This window comes from Phodopus roborovskii, unplaced genomic scaffold, assembly GCF_943737965.1.
Source record: "Phodopus roborovskii unplaced genomic scaffold, PHOROB, whole genome shotgun sequence".
Classification (NCBI taxonomy): domain Eukaryota; kingdom Metazoa; phylum Chordata; class Mammalia; order Rodentia; family Cricetidae; genus Phodopus; species Phodopus roborovskii.
In genome coordinates, this window is record NW_026126525.1 from 13,404,857 (window position 1) to 13,428,453 (window position 23,597).

Genomic DNA, 23,597 nt, shown 5'->3' on the forward strand with positions numbered 1-23,597 from the left:
AAACTGATCTCACCCACCCTGCACTTCTCTTAGCAATTTGTCATCACCTCCTTAAGGTCACAACTTAGTGCCATTGCTTTTTTTTCTCTCTCTCTTACTCTCTACCAAAGCAACCAATGACTAAGGAATCAGTGACCATGACTATTCCTGGAACAGGACCTGCCAGCCAAAGAGTGCTCGCTTAGAAAGGAGAAAGATGAGTAAGTACATTTGACCAAGGCAACTGCAGCACGGTGGGTATGTTTTAAAATGTTTATGGGAAGCAAACAAGATTAAGAAAAATACTTGTTGAATTTTCATGTATCCTATGAAAACATAATAACTTCATTCCTCATTGAGTTTCATTTTTCATTAGCCCTCTTAAGTAGTCATACAAAGAGGAATAGGACCAGGCAGCACCTAACAGTGTTAGTCTTGAGAATGTTTTCTCAGGTTACCATGGCATCCAGCCTCTACTGTGATAGATCTATTGTGGGTGGCTTTCATCTCCTACAATGACCACTACTCATGATTTTTTAATAGAATCTGTTTTAGGCAATGGCATGTAGAACTGTTTAACGAGATTATGTTTTCATAAAAAGCAGACTAAGAGAAGAAAATCAGTTGGGAATTCTTTATTTCATGGGGAGAGAAATCTCACATGGAAGTCTTCACCATGTCATTAAAGTATTGTCAGTTACAATTAAACCAAAAAGCTCTCACCAAACTGTCAACTCATTTTGTCCTCTCTTCCCTCTGAAATATAAAAAGAAACAGTTTATGTTCTTAATTGAGTAGGTAGAGAAGGTTAAAAAATGTTTTGCTAACAGGAACATAGGAAGGCCTGCTGAAGCATATGAAGTCTCCCAGACTTTTGTTTCAGTATTTTAAAACCAAACCTGTCTTATTAAATTATATACATTTTAAAGAAAGTTAATGGCATTTCTTAGGATCCTCATCAATAGGAATTGATATGTAGGGAGAATCAATACCATTGTTTAGCCTGTGCTGAAATGTTTGTTACCTGGAAGAGTTTAAACTCCCAAAGCAGCACGAGTTCTTGAAATCAACTTTGGACCCTGAAAGACAAGAACACGTAAAAATGTTCAGATAGAGAGATAGGAATGTGGCAGTCACAAAGTCAACTCGGACAATTCCTTAAGAGATGGGGGATGGTGCCAGTCACAAAGTCAACTCAGATGATTCCTTATTTCTACCATGGGTGAACAAAAACATGCTCCTAAGTGAGTTCAAGGGTATGTCCTAAAATATTCTCCTAATATCTTGTTTATGTAATTAATACATTAGTGAACCCTTTTGATCCAATTCATGAGGATCATTTAGCTCAGAAACAGTCTACATTATCATCAATTATTTATGTCTATTTAATCATTCTCTCTATTAGGAAGTAAATCAAAATTACTGCTTTTCTTAATATAGTTTAAATTTTTAATTCTCCCTAATACTTAAAAAAATATTATTTTAAACTTCATAAAATTCCTGAAGAAAATTTAAATTTTGTCATTATCTTAAGTTATAGATTTGCAGCATATTATTTCCATTCTTTACTGCAGGGTATTCCATAACAAGACTTCAGGGAGTGAAATGGTTCACACAAACCTCTTCTGCAAAACAGGCTTCCTGCTCCTGGTCTTGGCAGCACTTCTCCAAAAACCCAGAGAAATCAGCAGTGACAGCCTCGTGCTGTTCCTCTGTCATGTCAGGCTTTTGCTTCACAAGGTTAACGAGAAGCCTGGGGTTTGAAACAAGCGGAAATACAGAAGAGTCTGCTGTGAAATGGCACTTTCCCAAGATGCTTGTGGTAGAGCATTTCCAGAGCCCCGGCAACCCATCACTCCTCCCACTCATTGCCTTCACATTTCTCATCAGAAAGCCCTAGGCCGGAAACATGGCAAGACACTGGCCTGCCCGAGGCCAGAAACATGGCAAGACACTGGCCTGCCCCGTGCAGGTTACACAGATGAAACACCATATCAGGATTTGCCACACTGTTATGGAATGATCTGTGCTTGCCTACATTATCCTTTCATTTTTCCCTCTCCTACAGTGTGGTCTATCCATGTACACAAGCCCAGATGTCTAGATGCTGACACCTGCCATCATCATACCTTAACTGAAGAATCACTGGCTGCCTACACTACTCACTTAGCAGTGATTGCATGTTGGACTTAAAGTCAGAAAGGCAATAGGGAAGGCTTGGGAGAGAAAGCACCATTCTTACTGCCTTTTAAAACACTCCTCTGACTGGAGTGAAGTAAACTGGAAGAACAGCTCTCTAAAGGAAAGAAGCCCATGTGTAAAGACAGTGGGTATTAAATTTAAATTAAAATGCATAGATATTTGAAGAATGTAAATTCCACTGGCTTTATCCCCATCACTATTATAGAATGAAAGAAATGTGTATTTATTCCATTCTTTAAACAATATGGTTGAGTCAGATATAATTATCCTACTTATAAATACAACCACGCATTCCCTAAAATTGGGAGTGGAAATACCCAAACTCACTGCAAAGAGCTCTCCTAATTTTTCAAAATAGATCATCCATTTTCCTTCTACCCAAAATATATCACAATTGTCACAACAGAGACAAGTTTTCAAAAACAGGAAATTGTCTGTCTTAGTGGATTTTTCCAAACCAACACCCCCCCACACACACACACGGCTGAACAAAAACTGAAATACAACTAATTTTAGAGAGATTCTTCAGTGCTTCAAGGATAGTTATGTTCTAGTGAACCCTATGAAATGCTGAGACCAGCTCCTCCCTCTAGCGTTGGTCTTCCCTGTGGTAGAAAACAACAATGTCTTACTCTTGTTTCATGATCTGCAGGGTTCGGCCCTGAGCCTGGCACAGATTCTTGTTCAAGGTGAATTTGTCAGCAGAAAATGGGGGAGCAACATAGCTTTCATCCATCACCAAGCTGGTGATGCATGGCCTCCTGTTGGAATACGAAGAGTTGCAGCAGTGGCCAATACCAGGGTTCAAAGGGTTTACTTCGTGTCGTATACACAAGTGTCCGATGAAAAGGTCAGCCTGGTTAGGAGAATAAGAAAGAAGGGAGCAGGGAAATGAAATTAGCCACCAAATTGGCTCACATGTCCAGAAATCTCATGAAGTGACACCCCATGTCTGGGAACTTATCACTAATATTACAGGAAAATTTGCCATACTAATGGCCTGATGTGGATTTTAAATGTTTGCCTGTTTGCACGGGATAAAACTTAGTGTGTACGTGACACGGGTTAACAGATGAGATACTGATGAAACCGTTGGCTGTCTGAAATATACTCCTAGTTGCATATAGACTTTCAAAGAGGAAAAATATCTCCATCTTGATGCATATACATCAATTGGTAGGTTGTTTTCTATGTGTATGTGGTTGAGTTTTGCTTTTCTTTAACTATTTCATTTTTAATTATGTGTATGTAGGGGTGATATGTATGGGTGAGTATGGGTGCCTGTGGAAGGTAGAGGCATAAAATCTCTGTGGATCTAGGGTAAAAAGGTGTTTGGGAGCCATTTTCAGTGGGCACTAAAAACCAAACTTGGGTACTCTATGAGAGCACTACACACTTTTTTTTGGTTTAGTTTGGTTTATTCAAGGCAGGATCTCACTATATAACCCTGGCTATGCTGTAATTCACTCTGTAGACCAGGCTGGCCTTGAACTCATAGAGATCCACCTGCCTCTGCCTCCCAGGTGCTGGGATTAAAGGGTGCGCAGTAGGCAATTTTATTTGTCCAAGTTATCTCTTCAACTCCTAAGTTTGAGTTTTGGTGCAGAAAATCACTTTCTAAAGGTCAAAATAGAACAAATCTAACCTTTGCCATTATTTATTTATTTATTTATTTATTTATTTATTTATTTGCGCACGTGTGTGTGCACACACACACACACACACTTAACAGAAAATAAATGGGTGTGTAAAAACTTTTACATATATTCTTCCTATCTCACATACTTCAAAGATATCTCTTAACTACCTGGTTATAAATTTTAATTAATTTTAGCATGTTTGTGTACTTACTATTCTCAGGCTTAGTCTATGTAAGTCATTCAGATTACCTAGTCTAAGACAGTCTCCCTACAAAAATGGTACAATTTTTATTCTCAAATACCAAATGCAAATAGCTCAAGCTTACTATCCAGAACATAACTCTCACTCCTGCACTTGACCTTGAGAACAAACTGCCCCAACTATCACTACAATGATAAGACTGGCCTGCAAAAGGCAGATCCCTAAATATGGCTAAAATAAGACAGCGAATTGCAATCTATTATAAGAAAAACTTTGCCTTTCTTTTCAGTACTGAAGTAAGAATTTAGAGAATATGAAGTATTAAGTTGAATAACATGTTTGCTATTCTCCTTCCTATGCATAAAGCTTGCTTATATATTGTTGAATAAAGCAGGTGCACTTCAACCAGGCATACTAGAAAAGTAGGAAATCTGACCAAAGGCAAACTGCTAAAAAAAAAACATCACTCCCATCCCCTCCATCTGAACTCACTGAACAAACCAAGCAATACCATCTCCACACAGGTTTCTACCATTTCTCCTGGGATGGAAATATGAAACAGCTTCAAGTCAAACAACAGGAATAAGATAGGACACTCACCGCTCCCTCTCCACAGGCAGACCAGTTGTCCTCACTGAGCTGGCAGCACGTGGATGCAATGCTCACCATCTTCCGGGTGAGGTCTATCAGCTCCGCGGAGGTCAGCTGAGGGACTTTCCTTGTGTAAGCGATGAGGAACCTGAAAGAAAAAAAGAAAAGAAAAGCATTTTTACCACGTTGTCATGAGATTTTACTCAATCTCAAGGACATACCCTTGGTGTCAGAAGACATGAGGCATGTGGCCCAGCAATTGGGTTTTTATTCTGACAGTCACCCCACATGCTCCAGTCTTGCCATGTGTCACTGTGGGATGTAGATGGCACAGCAGACAGCTTTCAACCCAGCCGTGACCTTTGATTGCTGGAACCTTGTCAGGCTGTGAGCAGAGCAGATACCTTTCCTGCAAAAAGCTGCAGGGTTTGGGAAACCCATGGCCAATTGGACAGATGAGACTTCACAGGTGTTCTTGACTATCCCTGAAGGGGAACAGCCTGGGAGGAGTCATGGAGTCGAATGTATACTGACTTGCATCCAACTGGGGATGCAAGTGGTAGTAGCCTTGAATTAAGGCTTTAAATGATCAATAAATAAATAAATAAGATAGATTTTTAAAAGAATTTAAATTTGTTTCCCCTGCCTATTAATAATTTTAAATCACTGAAAATAAAAACAAAATACATACACTTTTTGTAAGTAGTAGTCCCCCAGCTTCTGGTATAGAGCACAGCTTTGCTTAGCCAGTGCCTGACTCTCCTGGATGTGTTTCTGGAGTTCTTCTTCCTAAAAATACAGAATTATTACATGCATTTCTCATTTCTCCCAGACACACAATTTTCTTTATGCAAGTATCTTATTCTACTATAAAACCAGTCTTAGAAGCCTTTATAAAACATTAAAGATGATGAAGGGTGACTTTTGAGAATGAAAACAAATGAACTCTTGAGAATAATGGATAGAAGGCCACAGTTTCTGGATAAGATTTTGCCTCCCCAAAACTATCAAAAAGTGAATGTTCTTTCTCCATTCTATTTACCACAGAGCTTTTGTCCAACGTTTTTATTTCTTATACAAGCCATTGGTTAGTGGTAGAATAATTACTTATTAGTTAGATTATTATTTGTACATATAACTAACTAATTGCTAGTTAATAGTCACTTTTAATTGTTTTAATAAAAATAGTTGATTTTTATTACTCGGTGAAGAGCATGCCCAAAGGACATGTGTGGAAGCCACTCCAACTTCTTTTCCTTCTGCCTTTATATGGTACCAATGACACAACCCAGGATCCCAGGCTTTCACAACAGGTATTTTTGCATACTGAGCCATCTCACTGGCCCACAAACAGAATTTCCGATGGCTTTTATCAGTATAGGTTTATAGCTTATCCTGTGTATTCTAGTGCAACCTACCCCATTTTCCTGGCATGCAGCTGAATCTTCAGACTGGGAACACTTCTCCATTATCTCCTGGTATGTTTTAGCAACTCTTAGGATGACTGAGACAGCAAACTTGGTGTGTCTTCTTGAATATTCATAAAGAAATCTGAAATATGTAGAAAAATATCATGTTGTTTGAAATAAGACAAAATTACACTATTAATTTCCTAACTATATAACAGTCAGGCCATATAGGCATTAAAAATCAAATAGCAAGTGAAGCTGAAAAAACAATTTTAATTCTATGAATAGAAAAACTATTAGTGCTGGCTCAAATTACCCTATAAAATGTCCTTTCATGATATCATGACATCTGCCAGAAAATAGACAGAACTGGAAATCATTAAGGAAATAAGCCAGATTCAAACACTGCATATTTTCTCTCATATATGGAACTTAGTTCTAAAACTATGTATGCATGCATGTGAGATTATTGTTAATTAAGAAAGAATGATATAAATAATTTTACTTTATTAGCTCACTTTGGTTTTTTAACTGTGAGATTTATAGTCATTTATCCAACAGATGTGTTTTCCAGAGTGTTCTGGAAGCTAAAATTGCTCTAAACAGTGAAGAGCTAATGCCATGTAGGAAAAAATTCCTCTTTCTCCAAAGCATTTGTTATAAGGAGGCAGACTCAAGCTTAAATGGGTCATCCATCTTTGGTAGTGATAAATCAATGGAGAAAAATAAAGAAAAATGGAAGGCAGGAAGAGAGCTGGCACCCAAAAAGGATGATCACTAATTTGGCTTCTGGTCAAGCACAGCTCCTTTGGGTAAGTGATACAACAGCCAAGGTGGGAGTGAAGGGAGTGCAAGGGTTTGGAAGAAGATCATTCTTAGATGAGAAAATGTTGACTACAAACATTCTTTGTCACTGAAGGCCTGTTTCTAAGAGGTAAACTCTTAGCTTTCTTAGACATGAATGCAAAAATAAGGGTAAAGATATCTTTAATATAAATTATTCCAGGGTTACAGATATTAGTAGTGTTTACTTATACCATCAATAAAATCTCTAGATGTGTCTCCTAAATCTAGTCTTTGTTTTGCCTTGCATAATTTTATTTAGCAGTACAAATGGCATGTAAATACCTGATTTTAATACAGCAAAATAGTTACATCTTCTGGGAATACTATGAAGAAAATTGAGCCACGTTTTCATTGCTGCATTAGAATCAGGCTCTTAACTTGAGAAAGGTCCAAAGAAATCATTAAGTATAATGTCCTAAGAGCTGTACAAATTCCTATTCTAATAGCATCCACAGGTACATACAATAAAGGAAAGGTATTAACTTGACTGTTAGCAAATAAAGTGAATTTGTGCCTATTGACTATACTACAAGAAACCACCATTGTGCAAACGTCTCTAAACATGTTTTCTTCATTGACTTAAAAATTCAGTAAATAGCAAGCAATGTGTTTCAATGAAAAGCCTTCTATCTGACTCAGCTCTTGAGTTATATATTGGCGATGGTCTTTAAAAACATGTATAGCAAGAGAGTCTATTCATGATCTTGGGCCCCTCTTGTTTTCAAATTTAATTTCATTTATCTATTATTACTGGAGGGGGTGGGCACACAAGCCATAGCATGCATATGTTATCAAGAAGCACTTTTGGAAATTGGCTGCATCGCTCCAGTTTCCTTGCTTTGACCTAGGCAGTCAGGTTTGTGTCACAAGTGCTTTTCCCCCACTTTGCCAACTTGGCATCCTAAGCCTTCTTTATTGAAGAAATACCTAGATTCTCTTTGAAAGTTCTTGGTGGTTATCATGAGATATGTAAATAGGATGGCATTCCTCATTTCAGAGAAAATATGAAGCAGAAATTATGGAATAAAGTGGTCATTATGGAAGCCTTGCCACTCTACCATAGGTTTCATTCCCTAGTCACTAGGTCTGTGGGTACCCTTGGATTCACATCTAGATCTAGATAGACAGCCTCAACTGAGCTCAAAAACTATAGCCACCATTCCCCATTTCAACACACATTTAAAGGGCACATTACCTTGCCATGAACATGATTTTTTCCTCTGAAGAAAGTTTGCCAAAATTTCTATCTCCCAAAACCCCATCTAGATTTGAAGATAAACCTTCAGGTCTGTCATCATTTTCTGCATGAATTATGCAATAGCCAAGTTCCAGGGTGGGCAATTTGCAGCACTCTGCTATTTTGCTCGACAGAATATCTTGTTGAGAACAGATATATGACATGATCTTTTCCTGTAATGGGAATACCAAAGTATAAATCTCAAAGACTTATCCTTTACAGTAGGAACTGAAAGCTTAAAAAGAAAGTGAAAGAAGAGACATGGAGAGGAGAAGAGAAAAATCAAGGATTAGTACAGGCATTTTGCCTCATTTCTTTTACCTCCTCACGTTCCTTTTTAGTTTGCTCACCTTGATTTTCCTCGTTGCTTTCCGATTTGATCGTGACCTTTCCACATTTTACACCTAAGTCCTACTTTCTATTTTAATAAAAAACACATCTTCAAGAAAAGAAGGAATAGAGATGCTCAAACTAGAGTGTGTCTCTTTATTGGTACTGAAATTTTCCAAAGGACAATATCTTCAGTGGGTGTTCTAACTGCTATTTCTCCCCTCCATCTTGATATACAGTGACACACTCTGCCCTGAAGAGGGCAGTCTCTAGACAATGAACTGTGAAACTCCTGAAGAGAAAACTTGTGTCTGCTCAGGGGCATTATCAGCAGTGACAGTTGAAATGTAATATTCAGGTGTTAAAGCCTTCCTTAAAATACCAAAATTATTTGTTTTTCTACTCTCAATGAAAAAGTAGCTATGAGCTCCAAAAGTTAAAAGCTAGTTTTTAACTGTCTATTGAAATCAATAAAATTGTCACTTAACAAACCCAGAAAGCTGTCCTCAAAAAACAAAACAAAACAAAACAAACAAACAAACAAATTGCTTGTTCCCGGTATTCCTAAGGGACTGATGAATTCTTCATGTGCATGAGCAATAAGTGCTCAAGCCTATGCTTCCTGGTTCATCCATTCCTCAGGACAGGGATGCCTGCTGCCCTAGTGTCTGTCCCCTGCCACCTGCCACCCCCCCCCATCTCTACCAAATGCCATGGGAGTGTACTGAAATGAGCCTTTCCTAGCTCAGTTTCCAAGTCATTTGAGCCTCTAGCAACAGTGATTTTTTTTTAAGTCTCCTTGGTGTCCCATGAATGACGAGGGGATGATTTGGTGTATGTAGACCTCTCTTCAATGTTTAGGAAGCCCAGAATCGGCCACAAATTGCCACACCATGTCCATGACCATTCTTATGGAGTCCACTGCTAAGAGTTTGGGGTTTTAATTCTTGTATATCCCTTTCTTCACACTTCTGCTTGCCATGAGCAGATGTTTTCCCTTGTTCAACAGTTTCTTGGGTTAGTTTTGCTTATAAATTTGTCAGATTGCTTTTAAAACTATGGCAGAATGTTTCCATGTGTCAGGCATTATTCTGGCAAGCTAGACAGTTTATAACTCCAAGAAGGCCATTGTTTTTTTTTTTTTTAAGATTTTTTTATGCATATAGAGTATTTTTTATTTAATTTTATATAACAAAGTCCAATTAAATGAAAACAAACATTTATACACAATATTTGGGAATTTGGGCGTCGTTCTTTCCAAGTACATAGAGACAGCTTACCTGAACAAGGAGGAGCTAAGGGCCACTAGACTGATAGCTGGGAAGCCAACAGGGGTCTGACTCGAACCCCCCTGAATATGGGTCTCAGCCAGGAGGTCTGAGCAGTCTAAGAGACCTCAGACAGTGGAGCCAGGATGTATCCCTGGTGCACAAAAGGACTTTGCAAACATATCCCCCATGGAGGGATAACTGCCTTATTCTAGAGATAGGAGAGAAGCCCTAGTCCCTACTTCACAGGACCTGTCAGATCTACATGACCCCAACTGGATGGCATTCCCCTACATATTGTATTGTGGTGGGGGGTTGGGAGGGGAGGGTGTTTAGAGTGCATGGGAGAGGGTAGAGAGGGCAAAAGGGAGGGAAGGAGGGAGGGAGGGCTTGGGGGGGAGGGAGGGAGGGAGGGAGAGGGAACTGGGATCGACATGTAAAATAATAAAAAAAAAAAAAAAAAAAAAAAAAAAAAAAAAAACGCTTTGACTCCAAAATATAAGTTGAAGAACAAGTTACTGGGGAAAAGTATTTCTATTTTTGTTTCCACAGAAAATGAAAAGATGTGGATTCCTTCCAGACTAATGTGGTTTGATCACACCAGACCGCCTGAAACAGAGTACAAGCTGATCCTACATTCCAAACAGCTGGACAAAACAGCCCTACAGACTACAGCTAGGATATCTGAATCTTCTTCGAATCCCCCAAGACAGCGCCCCTTACCAGAAGGCCATTGTTTTATCTCTCTGATTAAACTATAAATTCCTTGATGTCAATTTATATTTTTCTAACAAGAGTCTTTCATGGTGAACCAGCAGCTAGCTAGCTGGTAGAAGACACTCACTGTATTTAAGTCAAATAAAGAAACAAATGTGCCTTAGTATCACAAAAGGGGCCAGGGATCATTAATGTCTGAAGTGGAAGCCGAGATCAAGGATATAGCTTAAGTTCTACCCTTAGGAAGACTGTGAGTTCACTTCACCGGGTCACAGCTACCATACCCTGTGCCCTGATCAGGACAGGTGACCTTCATTTAGAGTGAAACTAAGTGAAAAGGGAGGGGGTAGAAACCATCTGTAGGAAGAGAGAGACTCCTACCCCATCCTGCAGGCACTCCATGGCGTTTCCTAGACAGCACTCCTCATGGATGTGGGCCACATCCAGGACCAGCTTCTCAATCTCTGTGAAATTCGCCTTGGGAAACTTTTGACTCATCTTAATAATGGTTCTGGGAGAGCAAGATTTAAAAAAAAAAAGTCTTGTTTATCAAAATGAAATTGCATTTTCTACAGAGCATCTGTCCAGTTACCTCCAAGGACAAAGAAATGAGATGTCTTGTTTTAAAAGAAAAGGAAACGTGTCTTAGGCCTCCTTGGCTTTGGCCCCTTCCCTCTAGGTAAAAGCTCTGTAGCTCATGGACTGGGTCCCCAAAAAATGATTTAATAGTAATTTATAGCTTCATAAAGACTTTCTAGTGACTCAAGATAAATGGTATCCTTGCTTGTTCATACCTGCCCCTGAGCATTTGGGATCTTTGTAGCACACATGGTGGCACTCAACTACAATTCCCGGGGACAGGAGGTGGAGGCAGGAGCATTAGGAGGCCAAGTCCAGCCTCAACTAGCAGATCCTGCCTCAAAAAGGACAAATATAAATATTGTTTATTAAGAATGTACAATGAAGAGGTGGGAAAATTCTTGGAGAATAACACTTGCTTTGCATCTCATAGAAAAAAATACTTGTGAGGAACCTGGGAGGGTACAGATACACACACCACTGAAACAGAAGAAGAGGATTGGACTCAGCATTGTAGACAAGTGATCAGATCAAGGCAGAAGGAAGGAATCCATCTGGGGATTCCGTTCATGTGAAGGGATATCTGAGCAGAAATCCTGCTCCCTTGAGTAGACGCCTGAGCCATTGCTACTGATGAAGAAGGAATTTGGTGCTAACTGGGGAGACTATGGCTTTACTTGTTGATAGATACATTATGCCATTGCTATAATTGTTTCTTCATTTTAATTTTACTCCTCAGACAGATTTTTAAGCTGCTTCATGAACTGACTGTTAAGTTTCTCCAGAACTGGAAGGTAATTGAAGGGTAAGTATGGCCTCCTCCGGGAGGAAGTCCCCGCCAGTCTTTGGAACTAACTGCATGACTGTAAAGGTCCACTGAGTCACAGCTGAGCACAATTCTCATGACTCAATTAGAACTGGCCTCTCACTTGCCACTGGGTCCTAAAGTTGTCACCTCAAGGGACTATTTTAATGAGAAGCAACGCTTGACACAGTGGAGTGGATGAGGAAACACAGTTAATATGAAGAATTTCTTGTTAGGCTACAAGTCTGTGATGCCTCTCCATGAGGGCCTGCCTACTTTGTAGAAGAGCTAGAAAACTATGGTCTAATGAGGTGGTATAGTTTGATTGCTGACAGAAACAAAAGTGTCTAGAACAGGCAAGCAGTATAAACTTCAACATTCTCTCTCGAATGTCATCCCAGAGAGGCTTTGTAAGTAATAAATAGACAGCTGATCTGATGGCTTCCTTCTGATCCTGAGATTTCATGATTCTAATCACAGTCTACCATGCCAAAAGGGACTTTACTCTGTAAGAGTGACACTGAGAAAGATAAATAGCAGCTCTACAGCTCCTACTCGATTGCCAACATAGAAGCTTAAACTTACGTGGCCTGGAGGTTTCGGGATCCAAATTTCCTTATTACCGCACATACATGCTCATTCAGCAAGCTTCCTTCTTTCAATTCCTTTGCAATTGATGCTCTCTAGATGCAGAAGAAGTGAGTGGCAAATAAATAAATAAATAAATAAATAAATAAATAAATAAATAAATAAAGCCCATGCAATCTTTCTAAGAATTAAAAAAGCAATGTATGCAGATAACACAAGGAAGTGCATGGATTTTTTTTTAACTAAACTTAGAATCACCAGACATTTAAGCACATTATTTTTAATGACTTTTAGATTAATTCTTATGTCTATATGCCTAAGATTTATTTAAAATACTTCAAAACAAAACATTGTATTTTGGATGCTGGGGCCATTTGGACAGCTGTGCTTTTCAGCCCCAGGAAAACTGAAGCCTGCTGACTCCAGCTCCATTAAAAAACAAGAGTACATCACAATCTGGTATTGAAGAAAGGCATGTGATTCTTAGGAATTTGGGTCCAGTTGGAGCTCTATGACAAGACTCTGGTTGGAGCTATATGGCAAGATCCTGTCTCAAAAAGCAAAGGAAAGAAAGCAAACAAAAGCCAGACACTGAAATATGCTCCTTCTTGCTGACATGTAAACAACTTATTGCATCAACATTCATCTTCTTTAGCTCTGATTGAACTTAGAGTGTGCTCATCACCTGTCAATTGTCCATGGGGTTGTCTATTCTGTATGAATATTGTTTCACTGTCCTGCTCTGCAGAAGAGGCCACCATTCTGTCAAGCTTATGGCTATTAAGTCACCACTTCCAAATAGGTTTCTATTACTTCTACTTTCTTTAAAGATTCATGAAGCTACAAAATACACATATTTTTACTTTGGCCTAAAGTTGTACCATACCACTAGAGATACTCTTTCTAACTATAACTATAAATACAAATGAAATTTCATTGATAATGGGAAAGACCCAGTTTAAAAAAATGGTATTCATTAGAAGGAAAAAGAACTACATTCTCTTCTGAAGATACATTAGGCGTATTTCCATTTTTGCTTCTGATTTCCAGAGCCGTATTTAGACCCCATTTAGGTTCAGGTAGCTGAACTAAGATACCACCTTTGTCTGGAAGCATTCCTCTGGGTTTTCAGCTTTACAGCAAACTGGGACTGTCTTGTCATACTGAACAGCCAAGGAAAGAATGGCAGGCGCATACATGAAGGGGTACCTTCTTGACACTTCGTAGACAACCCTGTGAAATGGACAACACTTGGAGATTTACAAACATGTAAAAATTGAATTGACTATAACTGTTCTGAAATAGACTCTGGGATTTACTTAAAAATTCTGATAACTGCAAAAGCAATGGCATGTATTGGGCCTTTTCTTTACTGTGCTGTTACAAGGGAAATGTGTGTGTTTCTTGTAGATACTGTCAAGAAAATCTCCTGTCTGTCAACTTCAGGAGAAAAGAAAAGGTCCAGTACATTTTTTCAGAGTCTATTACAAAAATAAAGATGCTATGATTCTTATTGAAATGCCTTTTTCAATATGTCTGCCCAGACATGTCTGGGGAATAAGCAAGGCCAGACTTCTAAGTAACCACCTTAACAAGTCTTCTCTACTCTCTATATAGGTAAAGATATAGATAGATGATAGATAGATAGATAGATAGATAGATAGATAGATAGATAGATAGATTAGATAGATAGATAGAAAGAAAACACTAGAGGTACATAGATTAGCTAGAGAGATAGAGATATAGAAGGATATATAAATGTATGCATGGATAGGTAGATAGATAGATAGATAGATAGATAGATAGATAGACAGATAGATAGATAGACAGACAGATAGACATATAAATGAATGTATGAAAATTTGCATATGCCTATAACCCTAGCACTTGGAAGACAGAGACAGGAGGATCAGTAGCTCAAACCCATCCTTAGCTACATACTTAGTTCAAGGCCAGCTTGGATATTATGAGACACTGTCTTAAAAATAAAATGAAATATTTTTAAAGGGAGGGGAGAGAGTGACATCAATGCTTGTGAGCATTCATCCCACCATTTGTGCCAAGCACATTTATTCCAGCATTATCTGACTATACAATCTTACTTATCAATTTAGTGAGCACGACGCATAAATATCTGGCCTTTGGAAGTCATTTTCTGCAATACTGGCATATTTTGGGGTGAAGCAAAATCAAGACTTTGAAGGTGGGAAAGAGATATCTCTGTCGGCTGAAGGATCTGAGGCTGGGTCTACATGTGGTCTGTCCTGCCTCTCACAGCCTGTGTTTAACAGGAAGCGCTTGGGGTATTCCTTATGCACTCCTCAGCAGACACGCCCTGACTATATTTCCTACTTCTACACAACTTGGAGTACACTTGTAGAGTGCAGAGACACTGCCTGCCCGGTGGATGGTCCTTACCTATTCATGAACACCTCCCTGTTTTCTTCGTATGCTTTGCAACTCTCGGCAGCTTCTGGGAAGCTAAAGGGCAAGATAGAGGCTGAAGCAGTCTTCTTGCGTGCAAGCAGACACTGGTGCCTCTCCTCCCCACTTTGGCTGCAGCAGTCTGAGTATCCATGCTTTTCAGAGAGTTCCTTCTCATGGCAAATTTCATCCAGGAACACAGATATCTGGGGAAAGAAAATTTTTTATTTTTCATGAAAGGCCACTAACTGCACTGGAAGTTTTCTAACATCCAAACTGAGACCAGTACATTAAGGACTTTCCCTGTACGTGTTCAATAGGTTTCCTCTTGGACCGATGTGATGACTTTCTTTGGTAGCTTTTAGGGGGAAAGGCTTCTAATTTACATCCCTGGGCAGCACACATGACTCTAAGACATAGTTATTTTATTTTAAAAGAAAAGTGGCCATGGAATAATTTATATTCCCTAGCTTGGTTTTAAATTAAGCAATTTTATTCTTTTAATAATAACAACCTTTTCTCATTGTTTCATAGATGCTCATTCCAACTTAGCCTTCTAACAGCAGGACAATATTCTAAAATCAGGTATTATTTTCAGTTAAAAACAAAAGTGACTTCAAAGTGGACTCTCCCTTCATTAGTCATAATTACAGACTTAGCTACAATGTTTTTAAAATGCTTTCTTCCTTATTGCCTAAACTCACTGAGATTGGATATATCTAGTAATCTGAAGAAAGCCTCTTTAAAAAATGTATGTTTCATCCATTTTAGGAAAATCTTTAACTATTATAGCTGTTCATATTCTTAAAATCTTGCTGGTCTTACTTAAGACTCTAATTTTCAATATTCACTTTTGGTTATTGATGTTCCCTACGTGCTTAAGAGAGTGTCTCTTCATGGCTCCGGCTGCCTGAAACACATTATGTAAAGCCTCAAACTCAGTACCACTTGTCCCAGCCTCCTGAGCACAGATAGTAGGAGTGTGCCACCATGTATGTTTCAATACACCATTTAGAGAAACCTTTTGAATTTTCAGAGACAATGACAACTCACCCAATCTGTAACATTATCCTGAACTCTAATTGAATAAAAAACTGCAATAAGAAGTGTTTGGGGCATAATTTATACACACATTTTTAACTGATTAACGGAGAAAGACAAAAGCAAAAATGCAAATCAAGGATTGTTACTAATGATAAATTTTAGAGTTCTAAGAAGCATCTGAATTTGCCTTCTTACTGGATAGATTTCATAATGTCAGAAGTTTCTGTTCGAGCTGCTGGGAAAGAAAAGTCATCAAATCTACACTCTTACCCAGCTGTAAACTATGTGACTGTTAATTGTATGATAACAATGAGCCTGTCTGAGGGATATTGGTACAACAGTAGCATAAATTCACAAGGGTGACCAATAGTGCTTTGACTGGATTTCAGGCCTGTTCTCACAGAGTAGAACTCATGCCTGGCAAAATAAACTACACCTAGTACCCATGGTTGAGTATGTGTCATAGGCCTAAGAGAGAACCCATTTCTATCTATTTTACTGAGGGGCATAGTATCAGACTGCCTTCTAAACACTCATCGCTGCTAGCTGAACTTGGAGCAGCCCTCAGCTCTAATCCCTGATGCTTCTGTTTTCAATGGATGGTGATTAATTCAGAGATTCAAAGCTGGCCAAAGCGCAGAACTTACTGTGAAGTTCTCAACCCTAAACGGGACATCTATAGAGAGGGGACAGCCTCTGCCATCAAGGGTCAGGATCCATTGGGAAAGAGGAAGAAAAGTTCGTAAGAGCCACAGATGCAAGAGGACTTCTGCAAAAACATTTCAGACACCGCAGGGCAATTGTACACATGGTGTTGCAATGGCAATGGTTGTCTGTACAAGACCTGAATAAAATCAAACTATTCAAAACTTCTGCATGGACAGGAAGGGACTCACGAAGCCACAGCCCTTGCAAAGGAGTTTTTGGCTGCTGTTGGCTACCAGAAGACAAAGGGTAGGTTTTCTTTAGGATGTGGCTCTTGGTGCACATGCCTGGGGATGGCCCCACACCCATGCACATACTGGAGGACACTATGGATTTTTTAAAAAGAAGAAACAAGACTGAGAGAGAGAGAGATAGTGGTTGGAGCAGTCTGGAGGTCTTAGAAGGGGGACTGGGAACATGAATGTAGTTAAAATACTTTGTAAGAAAGTCTCAATGAATACATTTTAAAATATTTTTTTAAGGGAGATCTCCTATACAGTGCCTGACACATAACATTTTGTCCACTTCAGCTCAACTGGGGACAGAGCTCTGGGGATTTTGCTCCATACACAAATAATTCTAACAAGTATAATGTCAATTTCTATACAAAACGTAATAATAACTAATGTATAAAGAACTTCTATTCCAGGACAACTATGTGCTTAAACTTGATTATTTTTCTGAAGTTCTGACTTACACAGGTATCAGATATTGATGATCCTGTGTGTTTGCTACATCTGACAACCCGAATAACCTGGGCCTCGCACTCTCTGTGAGCAGCCTGCTAAGTATGTTATTTCTGGAGCCAGATGTACTCATTAAACCCCAGTTCTGCCAAACTGTATTTCCCGAGAGAAGGGACTTCTCTAGGCCTCAGTTCCCTGCTCAAGAAAAATTGTCCATCTTGCAGGATCATTATTAGAGATTTAATTGATTCAATTATTATTATCATATAATAATATTATATTCTTATTATTCATTTTATTTATAATATCATCAATAATTATATAATCTCACATGAAATCACAATTACATAATATAGATATTATTATACATTTAATGATTTAACATTTATAAATAAGATGTGGACTCTGATGATTCACTGGATAGACATTCTGATTGGTAAACATCAACTTCCACCTAGTGTGTTTGCAGTAATCCCTAGAAAGAAGTCAGCCACATTGTGTGCATGAGAAAAGATAAACTGCCATTCATCGTTAACATAAGTCTCCATGACAACTCTAAATGGACCTGATGTCACCCTGTCCACCTGATGTCACCTCAAAGAGGAAAATGTTCCACGATCACTCAGAAAATCTCACTCTGTAACCGCAGCTATTAGCCTCCATTGCTAATTTTGGCTTGTTTTAGCAGCCACTTGCTTTGCAACAGAGCTCTTCGGGATTCCAGAACTAATCGAACCCTGCTTTCCTACAACAGGTTTTCAAATAACTAAATGCACATCTTTCTGGTGTCTTCTCTGCTACAACCTAAATGTTGGTTAAGTGTCAATGGGGCTTTTCTGTCTATTCACTCACCTGGTTTTCTAAACACCCTCCATGCTGCTCATCGCTAGTGGGTTTCTTAATTGCAGTCATCACGTCACTCGTCATTTTGTTTATTTCCTCAAGAGTGGCTTCCGGAACAAACTGGGCAAACGTTATGGTAGCACTGAAACAAAACCAGACACAGAGGCTCAGGGACTAGACTCGGGTGGGTTACACTTGTCTTCCAAGTACAGCCTTTTCTGTTGGCGGCTTACATTCGAATCTGTTTAGGAGACACCCCTTGCTGAGGATCTATGTGAAATCCGGTTCTAATCACTCAGAAATCAATTTTCTTTCTGTCATCTTCATCCATCAATATAGATGTAACTCTTACAAGTCAAAGTAAATGGATTTCCTAAAAATGCATCCTCCTTTTTGGCCACTTTTTACTGTGATGCATTGGTACCTGGGAAAACCTATAGTTTTACGAGTTTTTTTTTTTCTTACTTAATTTAAGCAAAGATTAAGTCATTAAACCTCCAATTATGTTTGCTCCAATTGTGACTGAACTCCGATCCTAGATTGTGGTAGTCTCAGACTGACTCAGAGCAATGCTGTGTCCAGATTTCTGCATGTAAACATCACCAGTAACACGTGCATTTAAATTCCTCACTATAAAGTGTTTCAAATGGGTAGAACAGAGGCAACATTTGAAGGAATAAACTGTCCTCTACAAATAACAGAAATAAAAATATTTTACTTCCTATGACTTGATATTAAACAATTTGCAAACTAGAGATATAGATATCTTCCTATTGGTACTAATAAAAAAAATTCCTACACCCACACAGAACTATTATTGATTGCTGAGAAATTAACCTTTAGATTTGAAAATGTATAGGTTAATATGCAAGGCACTAGTCAAAGTTCAGCATTTTGCACATCTGTTTTATATTCAGTATAAGTGGAGCCTTAATATTGTTCAATTCTCTCCTGTAATTTAAAAACTTATATACAGCTATCTAAAGATTATTGTTTGCATTGTGTATCTGTAATGTATTTACACAACTGAAACTTACAGGCTAAGCATATTCTTCTCTGTGGAACACCGGGAAGAATCTAGTGTGGAAGCTGGAAAACAAAAGAGATTTTGACAGGGAAGCATTTCATCTTGGAAAGCAGTCACCGTTATTGAATTTAAACCCAAACTGTAACTTTTAGATCTAAGACGCTATTAAGAGCCACCTATCCAGATATCTTAATTTTATACTTGGAAAAACTAAAAAGATATAAGGAACAAAATTAACCAGAATGACCAATGGCACACTCAGCACTAAAACTCATATTTCAGATTCCCTAACTGTCTAGCTCCCTAACAGTGCCATGTTCTAACTGGCTTATTTTACTAGCCTTTGGATGTAATTATGTACAGCTGGCCTATTCCCAGTGATACTTTTCAGAGAGTCCGACAATTAGCCCTTAATGAGAATAAAAATGTTAAATTTTTTGTCAATCTGAAGGAACTAGCACCAGTTAAATATTTCCCTTGTCTACAATAGTAAATATGATGCCTAAATCAAGATACCCAAAGAGATGCAAGTGTGAGAATATTTAAGAATATTTTTATAGAAAAATAGATCCCAAATCATAAAGCATCTTACCTATTCCAAACTCATGTCTATGCAACATTCTGGATTCAGCAACATTTAGTAGGAAAGCAAAAAATATGGCTACCCTCCACTCCATGGCTGCTGGTTGCTTCGATGATGATGCTGGTGGTGATGGGAGCAGAATGCAGAGAGCAGTCATGCTGGTGTTCTTATATACCCTTCTTATGTGATGCCTGTTAACTAGTAACCATCTGCAGGCAAACATACTATTTTACTTCCTTAAGTCAAAATGAGGCAATTTGCCAATAATTAACACAGTCGGGGTCACCCGTATCTTATGTTCAAGGACGCAGACCACTTCAGAGTGGAAAAAAAAGAAAAACATCTTGCAAACGCTGCAAATGTTCTTTTCCAACTAAACTTTGCAAATAGATAATTTCCCCTACACTGAAGAATAGTTAATTTATCTCCCCCTAAAACATTGATATTGCCATAAAGAAAAATACTAGACTTCCTGTCAAAATACTTTAATTCTTTTAAAAGAATGATAAAATATGTATCACATGCTAGGCACTGAACATATTGTTTGACTAATTCAGACACTTCATTAATGGATATATTTCTTGTCTATAGTGTTATTACTTAGCTCAAAAAAGTTTTTCAGTCAGGTATATTTTATGTAATGTTCTCTATGTGGTCAAACCTTGATGAGCCAAGTCCCATTTTAACTTAGCCTACCAAAGAACAATTCCATATGTAAGTCACAGGTAAGTGGCTCAGCTCCATCATCCACCCAGCAGCTCAAGATGATTATGTTAATACCAAATAATGGATGCTAATATACTTTTGACCCTGATTGTTTCTCCTACCTTCACCCTCTATGTCACAGAGGGAAATTAAAATTTCCCAATGCTTGCATAAACTATAACACAGACCAACAAGTCAGAACCTGTATAGTGAAGATGCAGGCTTTCTAAGACTTCAAAGGTGATCAGTTTTATTTCATTTCTTATTGTGTAATTTGATTTTTAAACATATATTCTATGTGCTTGAGTGTTTTGATTGAATGTATGTCTGTGCACCATGTGCATGTCTGCTGCATGAGGGGATCCCCTGGAGAAGAAGGTGTTGGATCCCCTGGAACTGGAGTTACAGATTGTCATGAGCTGCCATGTGGGAACTGAAAAATCAAACTCAGGACCTCTGGAAGAGCAGAAAGTGTCATAGCTATTGAGCCAATCTGTCTAGCCCATGAGCAGTTACAAAAGCAAATGATCTATAGTAGAAAATGAATATAGTGCATTCATAAAATGGAGTGAAAATGCAGGTATCAAACCTATTTTGTGAAGCAATATTTAATGCAAAGTAAAGATAGTTATAATAGATTACTAATAGAAAACAGGAACAACAAATATACAGTATGAACTAATTTTTAGGCACGCCTGTCCTCTTCACTCTCTTTAAAATAAAACACAGCAATGATAGGCAATAAAATCTAAATATTAGTTTTCTAGAGAGCAAGTGAATAAGACTCTCTCTCTCTATCTCTCTCTCTCTCTATCTCTCTCTCTGCCTCTTTCCTTCCCCCTGTTGATAAAATAGCAATAAATGATTTAAGTCAACCATGTATTTTAGACTGTGCATAACATACCAAGTTACTTACCATTTAAACAAAGATTTAAATCACTAACAGCAATTCAGTTGCAAACATTGATCATGCCATGGCCAATGCTGATTTGTGAGCATTTTGTGCTGCTCCATTTTATTTCTGTCTTCACCTTCTGTGGTCATACCACCTTATGTTTCATCACTGGAGGGATCTGGTCACAGACACAGACCTAGCTTGTGCACCCTCTAAGGAGAGGCTGGATTTGCCTTGTCCAACCATTTGGCACAGGGAGATGGCACTCCCCTACTATTGGATTTTACCCAAACATGGTGACAACAACAGTGCTGTGAAAAAAGACTGAAAAGCCCTGATCATGAAACGTTGGGCATAAAGAACTGAAATATAGTTTTATTAGTCAAACGCTACACAGCTTATTCTAACTCAAACAATTCCAAAGTGTGTCCCAGAGTGTGGTGTCAAAGTAGGCCTCAACACTTGTTGAATGGAGAATGAATGTCTTTACCCGGTGATGAGAGTTTAAAGTGGTCTCCATTTGGAAAATTCCAGGGTTTATATGCTTTGAGATGCTCACCTCAGTTTGGTTGCTTGGTTGGTCAATTAATTATTTGGATGATTGGTTTGTGAGAAGCTGGCTTTGAGTTTGTGATTTTCCTACCTACCTCAACTCCCTAGGTCTTCTGAATGTGTATATAAATATACAAATAATTACAGAAAATACATACATATCAAGGCAAAGGCATGTTATATTATCCACTAAAATCATTGGCGTGCCTCTACACCTAAACCAGGAGGAACGCCCAGATCAGCCCAAGGTCTACATTTGCTTCATCCCTTAATCCCTCTCTACACTCTGCCCTGAGGAGTAAATCTCTGCAATTCACAAGCATGTGATCGGAATGGCAACATGGGGTCAGTCACAGTTAAACTTGTGGATATGGCAATGGGTTGGAATTTTGCCCTCTCATTTATCTGCCACATGACTTTTGTGAGGTCTCTAAGACCAACTGCAAACAAGTCTAAGCCCATGTGTCCTTGCTCAAAGTTTAGTCACAAATGCTGAGCTCACACCAAATGCTTTTCCATTACTCACTTCCTAAGTCCATGGAACCACACAAGACCAATATGGTCTGACAGAGTGGACTTTGGTGTCAGCAAGATTCTAGCCTTGACTATACCAACTGTCAGCCAGATAACATTAGGCAAACAACTCAACCCAGGCTATATTTTCAACATACTCATCTATAAAATTATAATAAAACTAGAATCTTCTTAATAAATTAGCCTTAAACAAACTAGCAAGAATTAATGACTCAGAATAGGGCTTGGTGCAGAGTAGAACTCAATAGATTAAAAATGTGAAGTCTGCACATAAGACACAATTCTCTGTTGGGAAGAGTCAGCAATAAGGATCAGGCAGCATTGCTGAATGAGAACACATCTCACATTACCAGGTTGTATGATGGGTGCTGTAAAATGTAGGTGTGCAGATGACTATATCCACACTACCACACTGTATGATGGATGCTGTGATATGTGGAGGGGAAATAGCTCCTGGCATCTTTGGATAGATCAGATGAAATATTTTTGGAGGAAGTAAAATTTCATAGAGACCTGAAGAAATGGAAGTAGGCATGCTAAATAAAGATGCTTACCTCTGGGAATGGGAAAGGCAATGAAAGGCCCATTGGTGGTGGAGAAAATAGCATGTTTAAGGTATGGGAAGAAAGGCAGTATCTATGAACCACCAAAATGACAGAACTCAGCAGGACTGTAAGTCAGCAGTAGGTGCTCACTTAGTTTGTGTGAGACGCTGGGTTCAACTCCCCCATAACAGAGAAGATAGAAATGATGAAATTCATTCCAGAGGGAATTTAAATTTTAAATTTTACTATTGTGTAAGTGTGTGTGTGTGTGTGTGTGTGCGCGCGCGCGCGTGCACATGCGCGTGTGCTACAGAGAGAGAAGGCATATGTATGACATTGGCACACACGTGTCAGTTGGAAAATAGTTTGTAGACTCTGTTCTCTCCTTCCATTCTTATGTGGTATTCAGTCATTGAACTCAGGTCATTGTGCTTTTGTGACAAAGCATCCTTACCTTCTGAGCCATCTCACCAACCTAATAGGAGACTTTCTCCTTTCCTTTTCTTTCTTTTTTATTCTTTTCTGATGAGGCTGGAAGAGACCATATCTCAAGGACCTTATCATCTTAAGACAATGGGAGGACTACAAAGGGGAGCTGATAGAAAGTCATCTTTGTGTTTTAAAAATGTCTCTACTGTTGTCAAAGGAAACAGTCTAATAG

The 23,597-nt window shown here is 38.6% G+C and overlaps 1 protein-coding gene across 1 annotated transcript; it reads right to left on the reverse strand.

Moving 5' to 3' along the window:
• Positions 1-629: 629 nt before the first annotated feature.
• On the reverse strand, positions 630-19,877 carry Afp (alpha fetoprotein). Its single transcript, XM_051198085.1, has 15 exons — positions 19,715-19,877; positions 19,133-19,184; positions 18,105-18,237; positions 14,812-15,023; positions 13,494-13,626; positions 12,391-12,488; positions 10,803-10,932; positions 8,065-8,279; positions 6,033-6,165; positions 5,306-5,403; positions 4,624-4,762; positions 2,814-3,037; positions 1,600-1,732; positions 1,004-1,058; positions 630-735 (listed from the first exon to the last, which is right to left on the reverse strand). The coding sequence occupies exons 1-14, from the start codon at positions 19,860-19,862 to the stop codon at positions 1,014-1,016; spliced, it is 1,893 nt and encodes a 630-aa protein (XP_051054042.1). The 5' UTR covers positions 19,863-19,877; the 3' UTR covers positions 630-735; positions 1,004-1,013.
• Between the last annotated feature and the right edge of the window lie 3,720 nt (positions 19,878-23,597).